Genomic DNA, 24,613 nt, shown 5'->3' on the forward strand with positions numbered 1-24,613 from the left:
CAACAGACTTGAATATCTATTAGCATCTTCCCGTTGATCCCCTACATCATAGTTGCTGTGGATTAATGTGTATCTTCTTTTGATGTTCTTCCTCCATCGATCCATAATGTACCTATATGGTATTGTCTTAATCCCGTTACATTTGAAGACGACGAAGATGTGTCGGCACACTATCCCCCTCATTTCAAATAAATCACAAGAACACTTGGCGATTGCATCGTCCTCACTAAAATCCACTAAATGTGTAACTAGCTTAGTGAAATCTTCGACATGAACTTCATCCTCTACCAGATAGGTCTTGATTGTAGCATCCGCCTTAAGTAAAACTGGATCTAAGTCGATAATGCCGTTAAGTTGGTGTTGGACTTCCCTGAATTTAGCATTTGTGTACAAATCTTGATATCTCTTTTCAATTGGAGATCTAGAGATGCATGGAATTGTGACATTAAATGATTGAAAATCCGCGCAATCTTTGTTCTCAATCTTTTTTTTCAAGGCATTATCATACTGATCGAAAAACTCTTTCAAGTTTGTGTTAGCATGAATATAACCATAAAAAAAGGCATTCATTCTCTTGCTCCGCTGTGTTGTACTCATTCCAGCCCAAAAAACATTCTTCAAGAATGCCGGTACCCAATGCTCACGCTTAGTATATAAACTCTACAACCAGACATTCTTATACAAGTTGTACGTGCTAATTAATTGATCCTAACATTTTTCAAATTCTTCCGGTGTTTGGGTGTCATGCACACATTTCATCAGTGCATTTTTCATTCTAGTTTTGTAAGAACCATAACAACCAAGTTTTTCAGGAACTTTATTCAGGATATGCCATTGGTAAAATCTATGTCGACTTTCTGGAAAAACAATTGCAATTGCATTTTTCATGGCTCTGTCTTGGTCAGTGATAATAGCTTTCGACGTTATACCATCCATACACTGCAACCATATTTAGAATAACCACACGAAGGTCTCAGTATGCTTAGAGGAAATCAAGCCAGCTCCCAACAAAATTGACTGCCCATGGTGGTTTACACCAACAAATGGCGCAAAGGGTATCCCATATTGGTTCGTCAAGTATGTGGTGTCGAAAGTTACGACATTCCCGAAATATTGGTAGGCTGCTTTACTACGGGGGTCTGTCCATAATACATTTTTTAACCTCCCGTCATCATCCAAGTTCATTAGTGCAAAACATTCTAAATTTTTGTACTGCATCTGTAAAAAGTAATCTCGAAGCGCTCCAGCACCACCTGTGCCCAATTGTAGATGTCATGCCTTGTTGATGTAGTTACGAAAATCCTTTTCCAAAATTGAAAGGTTCTCAAAACCACCCGCACCAACAACAAGAGACCAGAAACTCTTATTCATTCAGATGCCGACCAAATCATTCATATCTAGGATTCTTTTAACAGATTCACTTACTTCTCTATTACATCGAAAGAAGTAAGAATTTTTTGGACTGAGGTCGTGGTTGTGGATATTGTGGACTGTAGTCAGCCAAAACTTTCCATCAGCAACTTTTAAGGCATTAATTTTTGCCTTGCATTCCGTCTTTCCTGTCAGACGTGGGTTTGCTACATTCAAAATCCTATTTCGGACCTTCCCTTCACGGGCACAAGTAAGGGTGACATATCTAACAGTCTCATCCTCTCCCATCTCACTCTTTGTTGTCATCACCTCAAACCCACATTTCTTACGATATTCCTTATAATAACTCATTAAATCTTCTAACGAATTAAACTCCATCCCCGAAACTGACTCATCATCACCATCCATTTGCACTTTCTCAGATGTTCCGGCATTGCCATACTCTATTTCTTCTGCATATGATCTATCAGGATGAATTTCTTCAACTCTAGAAGATGTAGCTGGCGATTCAGTTTCCCCAACATCGAGTCTATTATCCTCCATACCAAAAAATTTGCTTGTAACAGAAGTATCGCTGAGAGACAACTGGCCTTCCATGCCATGTTAAAATGGGTAACTAGCATTCTGACAAAAAATAAATAAAAAATACAATTAAACTCTTCAAAAAAACTAACTTATTAAAATTAAATGGAAAACATGACATCACCACCTGTAGGTTGCTTGGATATTGGTTGACAGCGGGAAATGAGAGAAAACCCGGTGACCACGCAGACATTGGTCCATAGTAACCGTGCATTGTGATATATGGAGAAGTTGATAGTATGTCCTGAAATGTTATTGAATAAATTATTGATGTATTGAAAAAATAAATATAAACTAATCTCAAATCTAATATTATTGATATATTAAATAAAATAACATACCGTGGATGGGGGTCCATAATAACCGTGCATTGAGATCTTTGGAGAAGTTGATAGTATGTCTTGAAATGTTATTGGATAAATTATTGATATATTGAGAAAATAAATATCAATTAATCTCGAATCTAATGTTATTGATATATTAAATAAAATAACATACCGCGAATGAGGATCCATAATAGCCGTGCATTTGGATGTTTGGATAAGTTGATGGTATGTCTTGAAATGTGTTTGGATAAATTATTGATGTGTTGAAAAAATAAATATCAATTAATCTCGAATCTAATGTTATTGATATATTGCAAATAAAATAACATACCGCGGATGGAGGATTTGAGCTAGATGGTCTTAGGGTAGATGAATGTTTTTTTCCTTTTTCCATGCTGGGAGGGAGACAAATGCATCTTGTCAATAGCAATATTGTATAACTCAAATCACATTAAAATCTATGAATTGGTACAATGGATCTAATTTCAAATAAAATGTTTAATATTTATTTCATTCATGAGCATGTGGCGATGCAAATATGGTTGCCAAATGGGGGGCCAAGTACCAATATTACCCATATCATAATATTTTTTTCCTGTTTGCTGTTGGTTTAGGACGATTTTACATCTTATCATGATATTTTTTTAAGATGTTCACCACTTTTGAATGTGATTTTTTTTTCATTTTTTTTAGCACACTATTGAAAACACTCTGGTTTAAGGTGAAGAAATATCGTAAATACAATGAAAACAGTTTTGAGACTAATTATAACCCCAAATAGTTTTTCACTTTTCCTTAATTTGATAGAATGAATCAATTAATAATTTAGGAACAATATATTATATAGTAGTTAGCAAAAACATATATACATAGGTTGATTCCAGACGTGGTACCATCGAAGTATATATGCTACTCATGATCAATAATACTAGTACTATTTGTTTCAACTCATGATGTCACAAAGGAAATTTTATAGTATTACTATTATTAATTGGTGTTTCAAGTAGCCATCACCCAACCAAAACTAAATGTCAACATAAACAAACCTAAGGTCCATACTTGGAACATCATTTGCTCACCAACTACAGAATCAGTCTGCCCATTAATAAGAACCAGTCACACCTACCACTGCAATCTCATCCAGTAAAATTTACCCAAAAAAACAACGGTTACCAAAGCAACTCGCATGGGATAAACTCCCCAAACCAAAAAACCTCAAGAGTTATTTCTGAGGATTTTTTACATGATCAAAAACTAAAACAAATCATTCTTCAAGAATAGTTTAAAAATCGACAAGACTCCCACAATAAAGTGACAGAATCTAATTGTAAAGAGCACCAACTTAAACATGAAGTTCTAGACAAATAGTACTTAAAAAGAATATCTCAGAGTATTATAAGTGTAACATATTCCCAAAGCTAGTATATCTCATCGTCTGGAACATCAGGTGTGAAGAATTTCATTGGATCTTTACTCACCAGTAAAAGACATATACATGAGAATGTGTGAAGAACAATAGAAAATTAAATCTAAAAGAAGAGAAACAAACACGCAACGTGACAGTGGAAGAAGCAGATCTGGAAATCAAGAGCAGACCTTCGTCGATGGTGGCTCAAATGCAGAATGTGTGACAAACGGCGACCGCAACAATTGGTGCTTCCATCCACGGCGACGACGACGATAGACGAAATCCTTATGAGGATGGGTCTTTAGGTTCATCTCAAGCTTCGGCTTGATTTTGTTTTTGTTTTTCTCATTTTTTATATATTTCATTCGTTTTCCTCATTTTCATTTTATTATTTAATAAAATATAAGCAGACGTGAAGTGCCACGTCAGCCGGTTCCGCTCCAGTTTTGCACCGGCGGTTGCGAATTGAATAAAAAAGGGGCTACTCTCAAACAAACAGAAGGACCAACGTAGCGTGAAATCGGCGCCACTGTAAAGCTGAGCACGGACGCGCAGAGAGAGAGAGAGAGAGATGAGTGGTAGCGAGAAGCTAACCTCGTCAAGCTCCGAATTGGACTTGGATCGGCCCAATATCGAGGACTACCTCCCTTCATCCTCCATTCAAGAGCCTCGCGGCAAGCTCCGTCTGTATAATCTCTCTCTCTCTCTCTCTCTCTCTCTTCCTTATGGTTGCTTGGTTGCTTGGCAATAGGGATAAATTAAAGAATGAGAACAAAAAAAGAGAAAAGATTTCCAAAGTCATTTTACTAGAAACCTTTACGGGAATTTTATGAATTGATCCGTTGGCTAATTTGGGTCTTCTACAGGCGTGATTTGCTCGACATTTCTCCTACCCTAACAGAGGCTGCTGGTGCCATCGTCGATGTAAGCTTTTTTGTTCGTGGGTCTTTTTTTATTTAATAAACAATATAGGATTATATTTATTGTTATATGAGAAATTTGTATATTTATCTGTTAATCTGATCATAAACGGGCAGGACTCATTCACGCGATGTTTCAAATCGAATCCACCCGAACCATGGAACTGGAATGTGTATTTGTTTCCGCTATGGTGTTGCGGGGTCGTAGTTCGATATTTGATTCTATTTCCTTCCAGGTTAGCGTTGCTCTTACTACTACTATTCAATGGTTGAGTTGGTTAATACTTATAAAATAAAAGTGATAGAAATGGCCTTGGATATGTCGGCGAATTTAGATACACGCGTCAAGCTTTATGAGCTATGTTGGGTTATTTTGTTTTTATAAATGACTTGAATTTGTGCTTCGAAACACGTTTAAACTTTAAAGCAACCTGGCTTCAGGGAAAACCTGCGATATGATGATAAATAGTGTGCTAATGTAGGATTTTTTTTGTTCTTGATATTTTCCGTGTTCATGCGTTCACACGATTTTGCTTATCTTAGGCGTCTGATTGCTTTCTAATTGAATCTGCAGGGTTATAGTATTGACACTGGGGTGGATAATTTTCCTCTCTTCTTTTATTCCGGTGCATATTCTGCTGAAAGGGCAAGACGAGTTGAGGAAAAAGCTCGAGGTGCGAAGTGCAACTTGTTTTTAAATATTCATCCAATTATTGCTGAAATTATTTTTTATTTTGGCTATACGTTTTTGTTTGTTTCTTATTTTTTTAAATTAATTTATATTCTTTATATCTATTGTTTGATTAGAAATGACAACTTTTGAACATTCTGGTGTTGGATAATTTGAATGATTTTACGTGAGCTTTTCAAAATGACTTGCATAGTTTAAGTATTACGTTAAGATAATGTTCTCTCTTGTATGTTATTTTCATCTATTGCTTCACCAATTCAATGTTTGAATTTTCTTTGATGCAGTCTATGTACCTGTTGGTAATATTGTTAGCAGTAGAACCCTTTGGTACTTAAAATATCACATGTTGTTAAGCCTAGATAAGCCACCCACCAAGACTTACTAATGGGACATGCTATAAAGGTGCAGAATCCATTCCGATAAGAATTCTTAGGAAGGGAACCGTGATGCTCTAGGTTGTTGTCCATTCATCATACATGATATAACATGGTCAAGTAGAAATTGTGGAAGGGTCCCACTTGCTCTTTGGTCTGGTGCATTTAGGGAAGTTGATGCAGCAACATATGTTCACTTTTGTTAAGGGGCGACAAATCTTGGATTCAGTTCTTATTGCAAATGAGGGATTAGATAGCAGATTGAAGGCTGGATCTACAGGGATTCTGTGCAAATTAGATATGGAGAAGGCATATGACCATGTAAACTGGGATTTCCTTTTGTATGTGTTGGGTAGATGCGGCTTTGGGGTGAGATGGTGTAGTTGGATCAGGTGGTGTATTTCTACGGCCAGATTTTCAGTCTTGATAAATGGCTGCCCGACTGGCTTCTTTAGCAGCTCTCGTGGTCTCAGACAAGGAGATCCTCTGTCCCCACTTCTTTTCGTTATCGTTATGGAGGCATTGAGTAGGATGATATCGGCGGTGGTCACGCATGGGTTGGTGGCTGGTTTTCCGATTGGTGACCCCAATAGGGGCACTATCATGTTGTCTCACTTACTATTTGCAGATGACACCCTTTTATTTTGCGAGGCGGATCACAACCAGTTGAGGACATTGAAGGCTCTGTTATTATGTTTTGAAGCAGCGTCAGGCCTGAAAATTAATTTTGACAAGTCAGAGTTAGTACCAGTGGAGAATGTGAGCAATACTAGGCAGTTAGCTAGCATTCTTGGGTGTAAGATAGCTTCTCTTCCCATTATCTATTTGGGATTACCTTTGGGGGCTGCTGCTAGGGCCTCATCCATTTGGGATTCTGTTATTGAAAAGATAGGAAGGAAATTGGCAGGATGGAAGAGATTGTATTTATCGAAAGGTGGCCGGGTTAATCTCATTAAGAGTACCCTTTCTAACTTACCTACGTACTTTCTATCTTTGTTTCAATTGCCTGTCAGTGTAGCAGCTCGGATTGAAAAACTATATCGTGATTTTCTATGGAGTGGGATAGGGGATGAATTCAAATTTCATTTAGTTAGCTGGGACAAGGTATGTAGACCAATCTCGTCATGTGGGTTGGGCATAAAGAATGTGAGAACATTCAATCGGGCGTTGCTTGGGAAGTGGTTATGGCGGTATAATTTGGAAACCGAAGCTCTATGGAAACTGTTGATTGAGTATAAATATGGAAGCTTATGGGGGGGCTGGTGCACAAAAGAGGTAAATGGGGCAAGTGGAGTGGGGATATGGAAACACATTAGGCGCGGGTGGGGGGACTTTATTACTCATTCTAAAATGGTGTTGGGGAGGGGATCCCGTATTAAGTTTTGGGAGGACATTTGGTGTGGGAGTGAGGCCCTAAAGGATGCATTTCCAGCTGTTTTCCGTGTGGCTCGCAACCAGGAAGCATCCATTGAGGACCTTATGATTATATCAGGGGATCATGTGCAGTGGAACGTGACATTTAGTAGAGCGGCACAAGATTGGGAAGTAGACATTTTTGAAGCCTTTTTTAGCCTCATATATTCTGTGAAGCCGAATAGACAGCAAGCTGATAGCTTATGGTGGAACTCGACGGGTAAGGGCATCTTCTCAGTTAGATCCTTCTATAAGTCCCTTTCCCACACCACAACCATTCAGTTCCCATGGAAGAGACTTTGGAGAAATAAGGCGCCTCCGAAAGCGGTTTTCTTTACATGGACAGCAGCATGGGGGAAGATTCTGACCACTGACAACCTGAGGAAGCGACGGTTAGTTGTACTAGACTGGTGTTGCTTGTGTAAGAGATCAGGTGAGACAGTGGATCATCTATTGTTACATTGCGAGATAACGAGAGCCTTGTGGGTGGAAGTTTTCAGTCGAGTAGAGCTACCCTTCGTGATGCCAGAAACTGTGGTTGATCTGTTGGCTAGTTGGACACTTCCGAGAGGAGTCCAACAAATTAAGGAGGTGTGGAAAATGATCCCGATCTGTATCATGTGGTGTATTTGGCAAGAGCGCAATGATCAGACTTTTGAAAACAAGGAGCGGTCGCCGGGGGAACTTAGAGCTTTACTTTTCAGTACTTTAATGTTATGGGCCATTGCTATAGATTTTAATGGCCTGAATGTACATGACTTTTTAGCTTCCCTTTCGTTGACCTAGATAGGTTTTATCTCTTGTATTCATCTTGTGTACTTGGGTTTTTGCCTATCTCTATTTATAATATTATCGATTACTTATAAAAAAAAAAGATTACTTATCAAAAAAATAAAAGGCCCTAATGTCTCAATGCTCCTCTTCTTGCAATTTCCTTCATCTATTAATATTCTTAAAATTTTGGTAATGCAGTGGATGTAACGTACTCTATGTTGCTTACTTTATTTTCAGAGGTATTTGGTGGAGTTAATGTGCAGTTTCTTTGTTGCGTCATGGACTGGTGTTGTAAAATACCACGGACCACGACCCAGTAGGCGGCCTAAGCAGGTACATTTGATTGTAATTTTTGGACGTCATCTAATGCTTCTTCAACAGCTTATTTGACTAATTTTCATGCTATTGAGTGGTTTTTTTGGCTTCTGATGATTGGCTGAACAGGTTTTTGTGGCCAATCATACTTCCATGATTGATTTCATCATCTTAGAGCAGATGACTGCTTTTGCTGTTATCATGCAGAAGCATCCTGGATGGGTTGGTAAGTGTGAATGCCAATTTTTGTGCTTCAAATCCATTGATACAGTTATATGGTATTAACAGTTTCATTAATGATTTTTGGTGACCCTGTGTTTCACAAAAAAGTTTTACCTAGTTTTATTTATTTATTATTATTATTTTTTTTATAACTAATCCAAGTTTTGACCAAAAAGCTCAAAAGGCCATAACTTGGTATAAAGGACGTATACAAGAGAGAGCACCCACATAGGTTGAAAGGAAAAACAAGAATGCAAGAAGTCTAGGACAGAATAAATGCAACAGATGAAGTGAGTCGTCACCTGACACCTGCACATAGAGTGATTTGAGCCCAAAAGTTTCTGACTCTTGCACCATCGTTTTCTGGTTGTTGAAATTGCGAGCATTACGTTCCTCCCAAATGCACCAGGTTGCATGTATGTAGCTTCAAATCTACAATGGCATTCCCCTGTATCCTCTGCAACAAATCAAAACTCTACCACCTCGTGTGGCATAACCTACTTAATCTCTCAAATATGGAAGATCAATACCCCCGGAAAGCTTGAGCCACAACACAATGTAGCAAAATATTATTGGCTGATTCCCCACTCTTCTTGCACATACAACACCAATCCATCATTATGGCTCGCCCCTCTCTTATGTTGTCTAAGGTTAAGATTTTCTCAAAGCTGCATTTCATATGAAAAAGTGCTTCCTGTGATGGAGTCTTGTTTCGCTAATATATTTTCCAAGGAAAAGGAGGACCATCATGCGATCAAAGAGCGTGATGTTAGGTTTTAACTTCAAGCATCCACCTTTCGGATGGCTTCTTGCACAAGTACTGTTTTTGCCACTACACAATGACAGATAGATCCATTTTTGTGGGTTATATTCATTTTCTTATTTAGAAATCATATCTTTCATAACAAACTTGGGATAACCAAGTAGAAAAGGTGCATTCTTGAGACTAAACTAGCACGCATAGGTGATGCTCTTGTGTCCCGTATACTTGGGCTCTTTCCTATTCTTATGAAATAAAATTTTATTTACCGATCATAAAAAAAAAAAAAGGAAGAAAAGGTGAATTCTTGAGCATTGCAGCCCATCCTCTTTTGAAAGCAGAAACAGTTCACTGGCTTTTATGATATATAGTAGATTTAATGTAATTATACTTTTTGTACTTAGTGAACAATTTGCACCAGAGAACGTATTAAGTGGAAGCCATTATTATTCTTGAAACGATGGAAAGGAAGGATTTTATTTAGTTTTGCTCTCTGTCTAGGACTCTTGCAAAGCACCATATTAGAGAGCGTAGGATGTATCTGGTTCAACCGTTCAGAGGCAAAGGATCGCGAAATTGTAGCAAGGAAGTAAGTTGATACGGAAAGTGTCAGGTGATACTTATATCAGAATGACATCTATGTTATGATAATATGAACTTGTTTACCTCAGGTTGCGGGAACACATCCAAGGGATTGACAACAACCCTCTTCTCATATTTCCAGAGGGAACTTGTGTAAATAATCATTACACGGTTATGTTCAAGAAGGTACATGTATATGATTTAAATTGTAGAAAGGCAGCATATGCAGTTTTGTTTAACTTGTTGATGAGACTAGTATTTCTTTCCCCGAATTCTCACCTCAATATTTGTTCTCTCCAAGGGGGCAAACAGTTTTTCTTTTTTCTTTTATTTAATTTTCATTGGGTGAAATTATCCTAAATAATAAATATCACCCTTTTCCAATGTGATTTCTGAACCACAACATAAATTAGGATTTGCAGAGTGTGTTAAACTTTTAGTGTCGACCATCACATGGCAGAAGGCAGTATTTTTCTTTTTTTATTTTCTTAGAATTTGTACTCCTCTAACTCATATATGTGTCATTTGATTGTGTAGGGTGCATTTGAGCTTGGTTGCACTGTTTGCCCAATTGCAATTAAGTACAACAAAATATTTGTTGATGCTTTTTGGAATAGCCGGAAGTAAGTAGCTGCTTAGAGCCCACTAAATTTATGCGTGTATATAATGATATGAATACACTGAAAGTAACCCTTCCATTCATATTGGGTAGTAAAGAGCACTAGGTGAATTTATCTTGGGGCAAGACTTTGCCAAATATCAAAGCATCCAATATTTATGCTCTGTTTTATGTTGGAACAACTATAGGGGATATAAGTTCCTTGTTTGAGCTTGGATCTCGGTGCATTCACCTTTGTCTTGTGTCTTAGATGTTGACGTCTTTTGTTTTGCTGCTAAATGAAACTAGAAGGTAATTCTTGGATTTTTGCTTTATTTTGCAGGCAGTCCTTTACAACACATCTGCTGCAGCTCATGACATCCTGGGCTGTTGTTTGTGATGTTTGGTACTTGGAGCCCCAAACTCTGAAAGCCGGAGAGACGCCCATCGAGTTTGCAGAGAGGTATATAATCTTCTTAGTTGCAAAGTTAAATAATGGCATAGAGCACTTTATTTTTGGGATGTCGCAAATGTGCTTCTTGTATCACTAAACTAGCACGCATAGGCCATGCTCTTGTATATGTTCTGTATACTCGGGTGCTTGCCTATTCTTATGATCAATAAAATTATGTGAACTGATAAAAAAATGGTTTTCTTTGCAGAGGTAAATAATCTTCTCCTTAGTTGCAATAAGTTAAACGATGGCATGGAACGCTTGTTTTTTTTTGTATTGTCATATATATATATATGTCTTTCCTTTGGTTAGAATAATCTCCTATTTATGAATAGCTTTTGTTGAATGGTATTCCTCCTATGCAGGGTTAGGGACATAATATCTGTTAGAGCTGGTCTCAAAAAGGTTCCGTGGGATGGATATCTAAAGTATTCACGCCCTAGTCCTAAACATAGAGAACAGAAGTAAGTAACATCTCTTTCTCCTGCGAAATAAAGAGAAATGGAAATATTAAACAAATATACCCCCTGATCCTACAAATATTGTCGATAAAACTAACTCATCGTCAAGCTGTTGCTCTGGGATGGTGTCTCATATATTATATATTACTTTTGTACGTAACACCTTCAATGTATGCATCTCTATATGCAAAATCTTATAGAGAGAGCTGTGTCACTACTCTTGTTTGGTAATCATGCATTGCAAACCCCTGAATCAGACTAATCTAATTTATACGGTTTTGGGGGGTGTTGAGCTTCACCTATTCATTGTTGGACCGAGGAGAGTAACAGTATTGTTCTTATTTTTGTTACATTTGCAGGCAACAGAGCTTTGCCGAGTCAATGCTGCGGCGCTTGCAGGAGAGGTGATATGTATATGTATTTTCTTTAAATATTTTCGTGTACCCGTTTTGAAATCTGCAGTTGATTTCCTATAAACTAGTTGGACCCAACAAGTGAGGACCTCTAGAGTTTAAACTGATCAATAAACAAGCAAAATAATATCAAGTTTTTCGATTTTGTTTATGATTAAGCTCTGGTAACAAGCTTTTGCCCTCTGATTCGACCTTGTAATGAAAAGGGAAAAGAAACAGAAATCCTAATTCCACATATCCTTACTGTTGTTATTGAGTTATAATCCTCTTCAATCCACTGCACTAGTTGATAATATTGAGGCCTGGTCACAGAAAAGAGGAGGATGCTAAATGGAGCTCTACCTCGGAGGAAGGTTTCTTTCAACTTCATCCAACCGAATATTGATGACTCTTACTTGAAGAATATATGCCTCAATGCAACCCAAATTGTGGGCGCTAATCCAATGCCTACCTACACGAAAGAGCACTCGACTCTTGTGAGAAAAGTAGAAACCATTGGGGGCTTCTTTTATCTGATCAAATAAATCCTAATCAAATCTCTCCTTTGTTTAGAAAATTGAGAGAGTAATGATTTAAATGGTGATTAAATTAGTGATGGATAGCATCGTGACAAATACGTCGATACTTAAAAATTAAAATGGACATAGTTTTATTCTTTAATCTGTTATTAAACATGTATTAAGTACATTTTTTTTAAAAAAAAATCTAACTTAAAAAATTGACACGTGATATTTAAAAAAAAAAAAATGTTTGTCACGTATATTTAATATATTCATTAATAAATTAATTAATTTTTCATTATTTTTGTTCATTTAACAGAGTTAAATAAATAAATTCTCACATGTTTAGACGATACAAGACAATGATATACTTGGTTGGGGAATTTTCTCGGACAGAATTTGGTGGGATTCTTTATTCTGAAAAGAGACATAAATTTTCGCGAAAAAACATATTCGAAGATGTTTACATCGAATGATGTTAGAATGGTCCAATTGTTTTTCCTACTGAAGCATGAGTAAAAAGAATTATCGCTTAACGAAATAAAACAATGAATAACTCAGAAAAATGATTTATAAAGATACCATATCATATGGCGGTTACGGTGTTTAATCCGAAGAAAGAACCGAGGTTAATTTCTTTCCGGTCTTTCGCCGCAAGTTTATTTTCTCCTATTTATATATCGTCTCCACTTTCATTTGTTTTTTCGATTTTCCAGAGAACCAAACAGAGGGCTCTGTCAGCCGTTTTCATTTTCAAGCGTCCTACTATACGCCCTGAACAGCGTAAATTTGACGCATTTCTCGCTCAGTACGTTGCTTTCTGGTAGTAACTCGCTGAAATAGAGGTTCTTGGTGGGTTTTGTTTCTCCCGCTCTGTATTGTTATTGGTTTCAGTTGTGCTCTCGTTACACTATTACCGAACATATTAAAAAGTGAAATAGAATGTCAAGTTTTTTTCTCTCGCCCTTTTTGTTGTTGAAGATCGAATTCTGTAAACGCTTTGATCACTTTTATAAAAGAAGTCGTGTTTTCTCCAATTTCGCTGCTCTGTAATAACATTTTTCGAATTTGAATGTATAATCCGTCATTTTCGGGGTTTTACATAGTTATTTTTTAATATATATTTTCGTTTTCGGTATTTTAGGCTCTCTGTTTTGATTTTTGAAGATACAACAAGAATTGGTAAGAATGAAGGCTACCCAGTTTAGTAAGGGTGTTATAACAAAACCGACGAGGCTGTTATATTCTTCAAGGCCAAGCAAAGTTCGTAATTCCTTTGTGCCGGTTGATAGGAAGTGGATAGGCGATGCAGACATTGTGGGAGGCTGCCATTTGTTTTCAAAGCATAGAATACTACTGTCACCCCTGGTGACCCGTCGGAGAAAGCCTGGTTCAGATGCTTGTAGTTGTCAATTGAGTTCTGATTGTAATATCGGTTCCTCTGATGTGGAGGAAAGATTGGCTGTAGAGGAAGATGAGGCCTTGAGCTGTGCAGGGAAGGATGTTATTCCGTAAGACCTTAAGCCTTGTACTATATTATTTGTACAAACTATTGGTTTGCGTTTCACTCTTCTGCTTTTGAAATTTCATTTTAATCTGTTTCATAGAAGTGCTTTTTCCACTTTTTCAGGGGGGTTTGAAATGGATATATGTGTACTTTTTGAGTGGGGCATTTATTAGAAGCTTTGAATGCTCTAGTTTACTGTTTATGGTGTAAAATATATATATTGCTGTACTTCGTATAGATGTAGACACGTTAATACCGCATGCAAGTATTAGTTAGTTTTCTGGCCTGGAAGCATTGATTGAGCTGTTTCACTCACATCTTTTACCCCCTTAATTTCTTTTTCTGTAAGTAATTTTCATAAATTTTGATTTGTATTGAAAGCTGTTAACTTAATGCTGTTGAGTGGTAATAAGTGCATCATAGCTTCTTCTTTGTGATCTCCCACTCACCATCCCATCTCCCCTTCTTTATGTTGGGATGTCACTTTCTAATTCCTGACCCATCTTTTAAGTGAATACATATAGTTGGTATGGGGAAAGAATTTGTGTTTACTACTATATGAAGGAGCAATCTTAGCAATAACCAATGGGCAAAATAAATTTTCTTCTCTGCCTAAGCAATCTCTTGAGAGTTGTAGACCTGAGTACTGTTATTTGACATGATTTTAAGTTTTCTGACTTGCCAATTCTCCTAAGAACATTCTTGGACTGTGTGTGCGCATGGGCATCACCTTCTCTAAAGTAGTATATCGGTGAGGAAATTCTGTTGTGATAGCAAGCGGGCAACTTAAATTCTAGCCATAATCTGTATGCCTTCAGATAAATTATTTGCTACATATCTTGTAAGATATTATTATGCTTGCTTATGTACATGTATTGATTTCCTCAATCTGTTTGCAGTGAGTTGACGGGAACTCCTGTCAGTAAATCACAGTCTCAGGATGTCAAACACGAACTTTTGATGCTCTCTTTGCCTGCCATTGCTGGACAGGCTCTTGAACCCTTAGCACAGCTCATGGAGACCGCCTATGTCGGCAGATTAGGTACCATCTATTTTTTATATATGATTCCTTCCTCATTTCCTGTTTGGTGGTTAAAAAATTCTTATAATTTTAACACGTTTTTCTTGATGTATTTGGGTCCCCTTTTTACCATTTTCTTCATCTTCTTCTTTTATTTTGGTTACTCATTTTCTTGTCTTGATATTGGTTGCATTTTTGTTGTTAGTTTTATTGAATATGCTCTGCTTGCTTATTATGTTATTTGTTAACTTTATTCTTCTCATTTTTTTAAATATTTGTTAGTCTATTTGTTCACATAAGAGTACTTGATATCAGAGGTTGAACTAATTAATTGTGTGTGTCTTACTAGTGAACTGGGGAGTTACATGCTTGAATTAGTGATTTAAATATTCATAGTCAATATGCTGTATGATGGGCAAGTGAGAGAAAATCCTCTCCGTACACTTTCTTTCTCAAACTTTTTACATGAAAGTTGATGGTTTTTTGTTAGCTTCTTTTGGCTAGAAAGAATCATGTCTCATGTGAAAGCTGTAGTTATTGAACAAAAATCTTTTGAGGTAGTTAGGGAGGGTAGATGGTTGATTCTCACAGAAAAAGGGAGGAAGTTTGTGATAAGTATGAGAATGGAGCTAGCCACAGCAAGGTGGTTTAGCAAAGCCTTGGAGGATGGGAGGACTGCTAGGAGAAAAGGATATTATGCAAGCCATCGGGAAGGGGACAGAGGCTTCATGGTGCAAAGATGTGCAAATTTTCAGGGAGAGTTCATGGTGATGGAAGAGTATCAAGGGGGTGGACGTCGGAGATGCATTCTAGTCCCAGATGAGAAAGATGGAAGAGGATGGTGGAAGCTGGCGGAGTTGTTAAGGGAGGCTTCTGGTTCAGGTGGGCAGGCACCACCAGCGGCAATGAAGACACTGAAACCTGCTTCATACAAGGAGGCCCTTCAACAATGGAGGCCTGGGAACCAATCCCATCAACTGGACAGGAGGGCTGTTAGTGGGGTTGTCAGCGGTGCCGTGTCCGTAGGTGAGGAAGATGGCAGGAGAGTTGTTGGTCTTCAAAAGGAAATGGTCGTGCGTGTCTTGTCTGACATGTAAAATCAATTGGGGGAGCTGCAAGAAAAGATCTGCTTTTTGAAGAAGTGTGTTGAGGAGCAGGAGTGTCAACTGGGGGCTGCACCTAGGCCTTCAGCTGAGGACCCACGAGACGGGCCCAAGGAGCAATCCAAGGGCAAGGCCCAGCTTAGGCCTGGCCCTTCAGATGGGCGAAGGCCCAGTAGACTGGAAATCAGACCCAGTGGGTCTGTTTGGAGGAGACGAGGGGCCTCCCTCCCACATGCTGCGGTGGGACCAGTTGTGGGCGGTGGGGCTCTTCCTCAGGTGATGGCGAAGGGGTTGCGGTCACCAGCGAAGATAGTGGTAACGGCAACAGTAGCAGAACCGGCAGAGGCAGCTGTATCGGAGGCGGTATCGGGTTTAGAGGCTCAGCCCGAAACTCTTGTTTCGGTAACGGGTAGCGAGCCGAATCCTACCCAGAACTGGGCGATGGACACCTCCGAGGATAGTGGAGGTCCGGCGGAGAGGGTATGCAGCGCGACCGACACGAAAGACCTTCAGCAAGTCTCGGGAGTGAAGGACAAGCCCGATTTGCTTGACCCGATGCAGTCTTTTGGGTCGGATGTGGGACAGAATCGGGCGATGGTCACTTGTGACCCAAGTGGTGGTCCGACAGGGTTATTTTTGATGCCGACAGAGGTAGAGGAGAATTTCGAAGGCCTGGTGGAGAGTTCAACAAGAGTGGGAGGTTCACAGGGAGGGGAGATACTCTGCGGGCTGACACAGGAGAGTCCTGAGCTGTTGCAGAGGGGGGAGAAAGAGCTTGTTGTGTGGGAATATGAGGGTGGGTCAGAGGAGAAGGAGATAGAAGAGGAAGAGCTCCTCGTACCAGTTGAAACTTCTGCAGATGAACCCTCAGAAGAAGACCCAATACCTATAAATATGATTTCCCCTACTCTTCCATCTGATTGGGTTTTGAAAAAGGTGGAGGAACTTAAGAGTTGTATGGGGATCTCGTGTGAGGGATACGAGGAACAGTTTAAGGCACTGATAATAGCAATGGAGGCAGGTCATCATGGTGTAGAGTCAAAAAGAGAGAGGGAGTTGAAGAGGCTGACTTGGTCCATTAATTATGAGGGGAAGGAGGGGAGTGCAAGCCGTGGAAGAAATAAGGGGAGGGCTGGTTCAGTTGTAAAATGATGCACAAAATATTGATTTGGAATGTTAGGGGGCTGAACGAGATCAACAAACGCCTCCGTATAAGATCTCTTTTAAGACAATGGAAGATGGATATCGTTTGTCTACAAGAAACTAAACTGAAGCTAATCACTAGAAGAATTATAAGAAGCATATGGAGCTGTCAATATGTAGGATGGTCTTATTTAGCTTCGAAAGGGGCTTCGGGTGGAATTTTGGTCATGTGGGACAAAAGTGTAGTGGAAAACATAGAGGAATTTGTGGGGGAATTTTCGGTGGGGTGTAGCTTCAAAAACACAGAGGATGGCTTTAAATGGGCCTTTGGAGGGGTGTATGGTCCCAATTTAGATAGTGAGAGGCGGTTACTTTGGGATGAACTTGCTGGCCTATGTTCTTGGTGGGATGTACCTTGGTGTATTGGGGGAGATTTTAATGTGACTAGGTTTCCTAGTGAAAGATCAGGGGAGGGGCACAATCTTGCTATGGTGGAATTTTCGGATCTAATCTTTGAATTGGGTCTTATGGATTTACCTTTGATGGGAGGTGACTATACTTGGGCTAATAATCAAAGCTGGTCAAGATTGGACAGATTTCTCATATCTCCTTCTTGGGAGATTCATTTTCCAGATTTGTGTCAAAAAAGGCTTCCAAGGATAAGCTCGGATCACTTTCCAGTTATGTTGGATTGTGGCGGCATACAAGGGGGTAGAAGGCCTTTTAAGTTTGAGAATATGTGGCTAAAAACAGAGGGGTTTGTGGATTTGATTAGGCAATGGTGGAATTCTTTTCAACTACAAGGTACTCCTAGCAATGTGTTGGCTGTAAAATTAAAGGCTTTGAAGAAGGAATTGAAGACATGGAATGAGCAAGTATTTGGGGATGTAAATTTGCAAAAGAAGAATTTATTTCAAGAGTTACAAAGCTTGGAGGGAGTAGGAGATGAGCTAAACCGAAAAGGGCAAGTGGTTTCTGAATTAGAAAGGCTGCTACTTATGGAGGAAATTTCTTGGAGACAAAAGTCAAGGGCATTGTGGCTTAGGGAGGGGGACAAGTGTACAAAATTTTTTCACCGAGTTGCGAACTCACATAGGAGGTTTAACACTATAGAGTCCATGAATATTGATGGAGTCACTTCTAATGTTCAAGCTGAGATAAAGGATCATGTGGCTGGATATTTTGTAAATTTATTGTCGGAACCTTATGTGTGGAGGCCTACTTTAGATGGACTAACTTTTGAGACCATTGACCAAAGTAGTATGGATTGGCTAGAGAGACCATTTGAAGAGGAAGAGGTTCAGCTGGTAATCAGAAAAATGAACAAGGATAAAGCTCCGGGACCGGATGGATTTACTATGGCCTTTTTTCAGACTTGTTGGGAGGTGGTAAGGGAGGATGTCATGCAGGTTTTTCAGGAATTTTACAGTTTGGGCAAATTTGAAAAGAGCTTGAATGCTACTTTTATTGCACTAATCCCTAAAAAGGCGGGTGCATTAGAGGTACAAGATTTTAGGCCTATCAGTTTAGTGGGAAGCATTTATAAAATACTTTCCAAAGTCCTTGCTAATAGGATGAGCACAGTTATGGATAAGATTATCTCTACGACTCAAAATGCCTTCGTTAGAGGGAGACAAATCTTGGACTCGGTCCTTATAGCAAATGAGTGTTTGGATAGCATAATCAAGTCGGGTGAACCAGGTATCTTATGCAAACTAGATATGGAGAAGGCCTATGATCATGTTAACTGGAACTTCTTGCTCTATATGTTGAATAGATGTGGGTTTGGGGAAAGATGGAGGATGTGGATGAAGCATTGCGTGTCAACGGCCCGTTTCTCGGTATTGGTAAATGGTGAACCTGTGGGCTTCTTCAATAGCTCGAGGGGACTAAGACAAGGGGATCCATTATCACCCCTTTTATTTGTTCTCATCATGGAGGCTCTAAATAAAATGGTGTCGGCTGCGGTAGATGGGGGATTTTTTTCAGGATTTTCTGTGGGTGATAACAATCATGGGTCCATCACTATTTCACACCTTTTGTTTGCGGATGACACATTGCTGTTTTGTGAGGCAAATGTAGGACATGTTCAAGCTTTGAAGGCTATCTTACTTTGTTTTGAAGCGGTATCAGGGTTGAAGATTAACCTTGCTAAGACGGAGATGGTTGCGGTGGGAGAGGTTGGTAACATTAGGGGGTTGGCGAACATTTTGGGATGTGTGGTTTCTTCGTTGCCATTGAGGTATCTCGGTCTTCCGTTGGGGGCTCCTTTTAAGGCTAAAACAATTTGGGAGGAGGTGGTGGAGAAAATAGAGCGTAGGTTGGCTGGGTGGAAAAGATTGTATTTAACCAAAGGTGGGCGTATCACTCTTATCAAGAGTACTCTATCTAATCTCCCCACATACTTTTTGTCTCTTTTTTCCCTCCCAATCAGCATTGCAAATAGAATAGAGAAACTTCATCGGGACTTCTTGTGGGGTGGAATAGGAGACGAGTTTAAATTTCATTTAGTAGGATGGGATAAGGTGTGTACCCCTTTGAGAGATGGAGGATTGGGCGTTCGGAATATGAGGGCTTTTAATAAGGCTCTAATGGGCAAATGGTTGTGGCGTTATAATAAGGAGAGGGAAGCTTTGTGGAAAGGGGTGATAGACATGAAGTATGGAAGTACTCGGGGGGGGTGGTGCTCTAGAGAGGGGAGGGGGGCATATGGTGTGGGGCTATGGAAGTTCATACGGAAAGGTTGGTGCTCCTTTGTTCGTCATACTCGGCTATGTTTGGGGAATGGCAATCGGATTAGCTTTTGGCATGATGTGTGGATGGGAGACACGGCATTGAAGGAGGCTTATCCCCCTATTTTCAGAATTACAAGGGACAAAGAAGCTATGGTGGCTGACTTGAGGGTTATTACTAATGGCATACAAGAATGGAACATTAGCCTTACTCGTGATACTCATGATTGGGAAGTGGCGGAGCTGGTGGAGTTTCTTAACTTGCTGTATACTGCTGATATGGCTGTCACAAATGAAGATGAGATGGTATGGAGACCTTCTAGGAAAGGGATTTTTTCTGTACGCTCCTACTATGAATCTTCTACCATACAACAGAGGCAGATTTTTCCTTGGAAGAACATTTGGAGGAGTAAGGCACCTACAAAGGTGGCTTTCTTTGTCTGGACAGCAGCTTTAGGGAAGATTCTGACTATTGACAATCTTAGAAGACGGGGTTTAATTATCACAGATTGGTGTTGTATGTGTCGAAATAGTGGTGAATCAGTGGACCATCTACTCTTACATTGTGAGTTTGCAAGAGAAGTTTGGAATTATTTCTTTTGTAGAATGGGTATTGCATGGGTAATGCCGGGAAGAGCGGTGGAACTACTAGCAAGTTGGAGAGGGATTACTGGGACACCACAGATAGCAGCAACGTGGAAGATGGCTCCTTTATGTATTCTTTGGTGCATTTGGTGTGAAAGAAATGATAGACTTTTTGAGGATCATGAACGTTCCTCAGAAGAATTTAGGATTTTTATGTGGAAGACTCTTTTTATGTGGGCCATTGCTTTAGATTTGTATGGTCTCAGCTTCCATGATTTCCTATAGCTGTTTTAGTTCCTCATTAGGTGTATTCACATGTATACCTCCAGTGTACCGGGGATATGCCTACTCTTTGATAAATAAAATACCTTATTACTTATGAAAAAAAAAAAATATTCATAGTACTGGTCCTTTTAGAGCTTACAAAAGGCTGTAATTGTCATATGAAATGGGATGTAGCTATAGATGGTCTTTTTGTACTTTTATCTTTGAAGTTTTAACACCCCCCCTTGTTTCACCATTCCCATAGGTCCTGTGGAGTTGGGTTCAGCTGGTGTCTCCACAAACATTTTTAACTCCATATCAAAGCTATTTAATATTCCCCTCCTTAGTGTTGCTACTTCTTTTGTTGCTGAAGACATTTCAAAGTATGCAATTGAAGATTCCGCTTCAGGTGAAGTAACACTGATGGTCGATTCCTTGAATTCTTTTGTTGAACTTATATTTCATTCTGGTTCCATTTTGCTATTATATAACTGGCAGGATATCTTCATGTTTATTTATATTTTGGTCCAATTGTTGAACAGTTGGGGGTTGCCTAGAAGGCATGACAAATGGTAAACCTTTTAATGGAGTGGCTGAAAGAAAACAGCTATCTTCAGTGTCTACAGCTTTATTATTAGCAGTTGTGATCGGCATTATTGAGGCTTTAGCCTTGTATTTGGGAGCTGGAAAGTTTCTAGATTTGATGGGCATATCATCAGTAAGTTTCTTTATCTACTTGGGGTTACATAATATGTTAATTAATCACACACCTTCCTTTCCTTCTCTCTGTACACTGTATACAGATACATGGACATGCATCATTGTGCATGTTTGTGAAGACATATGCGTGCTCACACATATGTCCATGTATGTGCATGTGTGTTTGTGTTCAAATATTCAGTTAGTCAATTACCCATTTGTCTCACTTTATTGGTGCTCTGCATTTGGACATTGGTCCATCTGGGTACTAGTGTAATTATGGGATCATAATAGTCCTTTATTTTCTTTTAGATCTGTTTTTATATTCTCTGAGGTAGTTAAGTTCTATTACAACGAATACTTAATAAAAAAAAAAGTTCTATTACAATGAATATATTTTTTCCTGGGTGTCTTTTTCTAAACAGGATTCTTCCATGCGCATTCCAGCACAACGATTTCTTTCGCTTAGAGCGTTTGGTGCTCCTGCAGTTGTGGTCTCCTTGGCTCTTCAAGGCGTTTTCCGTGGTTTTAAGGACACAAAAACTCCTGTTTTATGTCTAGGCAAGTGTTTTGGCTTAACAACTACAGTAATGCTTTGGTTGACTGAGCTATCTTCACCATAGATATAATGCCATCATACTCAAACATATTAGTTTTTCTTTTGCTATGTTTTTTTACCTTGTTCTTCCTTTTATGTTTTGCTTTCTGGTGGTTTCTCGTATGTTTTTGGATTGAGGAATAAAAAGGATAAATGACAGGCCTTGATTGTTGCTACTGTCACAATACTTTTGAAATGTCCATTGCATCATTGTCTGAGTCAATCCCTTTCATCCTACTAGTAATTTTCTTTCCCATTGGGGTGGGGGGACAGATTTCCATGCAATCTTTTTATAAAAGGAAGAAGTTGATGTTGGTCTTGTAGACTTTGTTCTTTGTGACTCTAAAAACTTATTTTGAAGCATGTACAGTTTCAATATTTTTGAGGCGTTGTCTTATGACTCTTATCTGATTACTTTCGTATCTTGTTTACTAGTTATTGCTTTTATGTTTTCAACTTACATGTTATCAAGATCCAGCAATTCTGTTTGTCTCCATTTCTTTTGCCTGTCTTCCTGCTAATTGACGTTTTGTTCCTTATGCAGGCATTGGTAATCTATTAGCTGTATTTTTGTTTCCCATTCTTATGTATTATTTTCAATTGGGTGCAACTGGAGCGGCCATATCCACTGTTCTGTCTCAGTATGTGTTTTCTGGATGAATTTCTCTCTCTCTCTCGGTGGCTTTATTTAACAATAATCATGCTAGAAATATTTGTGCTTCAGATACACTGTTACCTTCTTATTGATCTGGAAATTAAACAAGATCACTGTATTACTGCCCCCGAAGATGGGATCACTTCAATTTGGTGGATATATAAAATCTGGTAAGTTAAGTTTTTCCTAGTGCCAACTCTCTTGATTTCTTAAAATGTTTTTTCCCTGTATTTGTTTTTTAGTCAAAACTGCACTATTAGACTGTCATTCACCCCCCCCCCCAAAAAAAAAAAACTCTACTTGTAGGTTTATAAGGTTGACATGACTTAAATTTTAATTTTAGTCATTAACATATTTTCCGTGAAAATAATTGATATGCTATTGTGATGGTGATTGATTGCTGATGGAGGAGTAGATTTATTTGGATGGTGTATTTTCTATTTTTCCTGCTTATTATTTTGATAGAATTTGATACACGTGTTAGGCCCTTTCCTCTACTTGAGATGTATTTCCATTGCTTTGTTACCAACTATGGGTTGCTTTAGGTGGCTTTCTTCTTGGAAGAACTCTTGCTGTTCTTACAACCATGACATTGGGGACATCAATGGCGGCTCGTCAAGGTCCAGTAGCTATGGCTGCACATCAGATATGTATTCAAGTATGGTTGGCTGTATCCCTACTCACAGATGCACTGGCTGCATCTGGTCAGGTATTAAATTTCTTTCTTTGAATTATTTTTCTTATATGCTGTCATAACTTTACTTGTTTCCATGCTATCATTCCATTCAGTTTCTATTTGGTTGGAATTATTAGTTTTGACGTGAGGTTTGTGGATTGATCATGATTAAAATAAAAAGATACAGATTGTGTAGGAAATACATAAACAAGGAGTGGAGTAAACTAGTTGAAGGAAAACCTTTATTCTATGATAAAAAGGAAAGTTCATCTTTCTTCCTTTAGTCTTCTGACTTCAAGCTCCCCCTAAGAAACTCTCTAAGAGCATACATATTGCATACTACATAACCCCCACATTCTGTTATCAGAATTTATCTGGAGACAAGTTTGGTTTTTTGTTCACTTTATAAATGTATCTATTTGCAGGCCCTGATTGCAACTTCTTTATCAAAAGGAGAATACAAGACTGTGAGAGACATTACATTCTTTGTGTTAAAGGTAAGCTTGTCATGAATGCTTTTCCATTGATTCTGATTGTATGATGCAATCCTTTAGTTGAGTAGATTCTGTTTGAGGACTTGGTGTGCATGTTTTTCCAGATAGGATTGTTCACTGGAGTTTTCTTGTCTGCAATTCTTGGTGTATCTTTCGGTTCTTTGGCCACCTTGTTCACCAAGGATCCTGAAGTATTAGGAATTGTTAAAACTGGGGTATTGGTATGTAACCACACTTATGTTTGGCAATTTGTTCAAAATACTTTTTTACCTTTGAAAGTTTATGTAACTACCAGTGCCCTTTTGATATTTCTAATGATTTTATCTAAAATTTGTCATAGTTTGTAAGTGCTAGTCAACCTTTGAATGCCCTAGCTTATGTTTTTGATGGTCTCCACTATGGTGTTTCAGACTTTGCATATGCGGCTCGCTCCATGGTAAGCCTTACCTTTGGAGTTTTTCAGATGTCCTTACTTGGTTCTATGTATTGCTTCTCTAACACATTTGTATTGATTTAAAGATGCTAGTGGGGGCAATATGTTCAGCATTTTTGCTCTATGTTCCTTCAATTGTTGGTCTTCCTGGGGTTTGGTTGGGCCTGACCCTCTTTATGGGCCTACGAACTGTGGCAGGATGTTTGAGGTAAACTTCACAGTATTGTGAAATATTCACTTTCATTTTCTAGAGTCTATATATCATGAATCATGACTTATTTGAATATTTGTCCTGACAGTAGGCAAGAGGCCATTATGCATCTGTGGATGATATGCATACAAATACATATATATCTATAAAACTTATACATATATATGTATATGTATGGTGTTGCTCTGTTGTTGCTCTTCCCTAAAAAAAATTATACATATTGATGTGAAAGCATATTTACAGTTCATCTACTAATCTTTGGTCCAGTTTCATATATACTAAAGTTATCAACAACTTATATTTATAGTTCTAACTTTTTAGGAATTAA

General features: G+C 38.6%; 2 protein-coding genes across 4 annotated transcripts in view; both read left to right on the top strand.

Moving 5' to 3' along the window:
* Positions 1-4,176: 4,176 nt before the first annotated feature.
* LOC109006642 (glycerol-3-phosphate acyltransferase 9) lies at positions 4,177-11,815 on the top strand. The gene is made up of 12 exons (XM_018985992.2): positions 4,177-4,374; positions 4,554-4,611; positions 4,725-4,843; positions 5,182-5,281; positions 8,097-8,192; positions 8,304-8,400; positions 9,658-9,745; positions 9,828-9,924; positions 10,276-10,361; positions 10,680-10,799; positions 11,156-11,254; positions 11,611-11,815. Exons 1-12 carry the CDS (start codon positions 4,259-4,261, stop codon positions 11,657-11,659), a joined length of 1,125 nt encoding a protein of 374 aa, XP_018841537.1. The 5' UTR covers positions 4,177-4,258; the 3' UTR covers positions 11,660-11,815.
* Positions 11,816-12,723: 908 nt separating this feature from the next.
* LOC109006641 (protein DETOXIFICATION 45, chloroplastic-like) overlaps positions 12,724-24,613 on the top strand; it is a 13,735-nt gene continuing 1,845 nt past the window's right edge. Inside the window, exons 1-14 of one of the 3 annotated variants that reach the window (XM_035686628.1) lie at positions 12,724-12,792; positions 12,881-13,016; positions 13,309-13,675; positions 14,571-14,713; positions 20,785-20,928; positions 21,062-21,237; positions 21,644-21,779; positions 22,361-22,457; positions 22,541-22,641; positions 23,017-23,180; positions 23,573-23,644; positions 23,746-23,862; positions 24,052-24,077; positions 24,161-24,274. In XM_035686628.1, the coding sequence (XP_035542521.1) occupies positions 13,353-13,675; positions 14,571-14,713; positions 20,785-20,928; positions 21,062-21,237; positions 21,644-21,779; positions 22,361-22,457; positions 22,541-22,641; positions 23,017-23,180; positions 23,573-23,644; positions 23,746-23,862; positions 24,052-24,077; position 24,161 (1,500 nt within the window). In that variant the 5' untranslated portion in view covers positions 12,724-12,792; positions 12,881-13,016; positions 13,309-13,352 and the 3' untranslated portion in view covers positions 24,162-24,274. Of the gene's footprint in view, positions 12,793-12,880; positions 13,017-13,308; positions 13,676-14,570; positions 14,714-20,784; positions 20,929-21,061; positions 21,238-21,643; positions 21,780-22,360; positions 22,458-22,540; positions 22,642-23,016; positions 23,181-23,572; positions 23,645-23,745; positions 23,863-23,981; positions 24,078-24,160; positions 24,283-24,613 lie in introns of those variants that run through there. The other 2 variants (XM_018985990.2, XM_018985991.2) reach the window with 2 other exon arrangements.

The sequence above is a fragment of the Juglans regia genome, chromosome 16 (genome assembly GCF_001411555.2).
Source record: "Juglans regia cultivar Chandler chromosome 16, Walnut 2.0, whole genome shotgun sequence".
Lineage (NCBI taxonomy): Eukaryota > Viridiplantae > Streptophyta > Magnoliopsida > Fagales > Juglandaceae > Juglans > Juglans regia.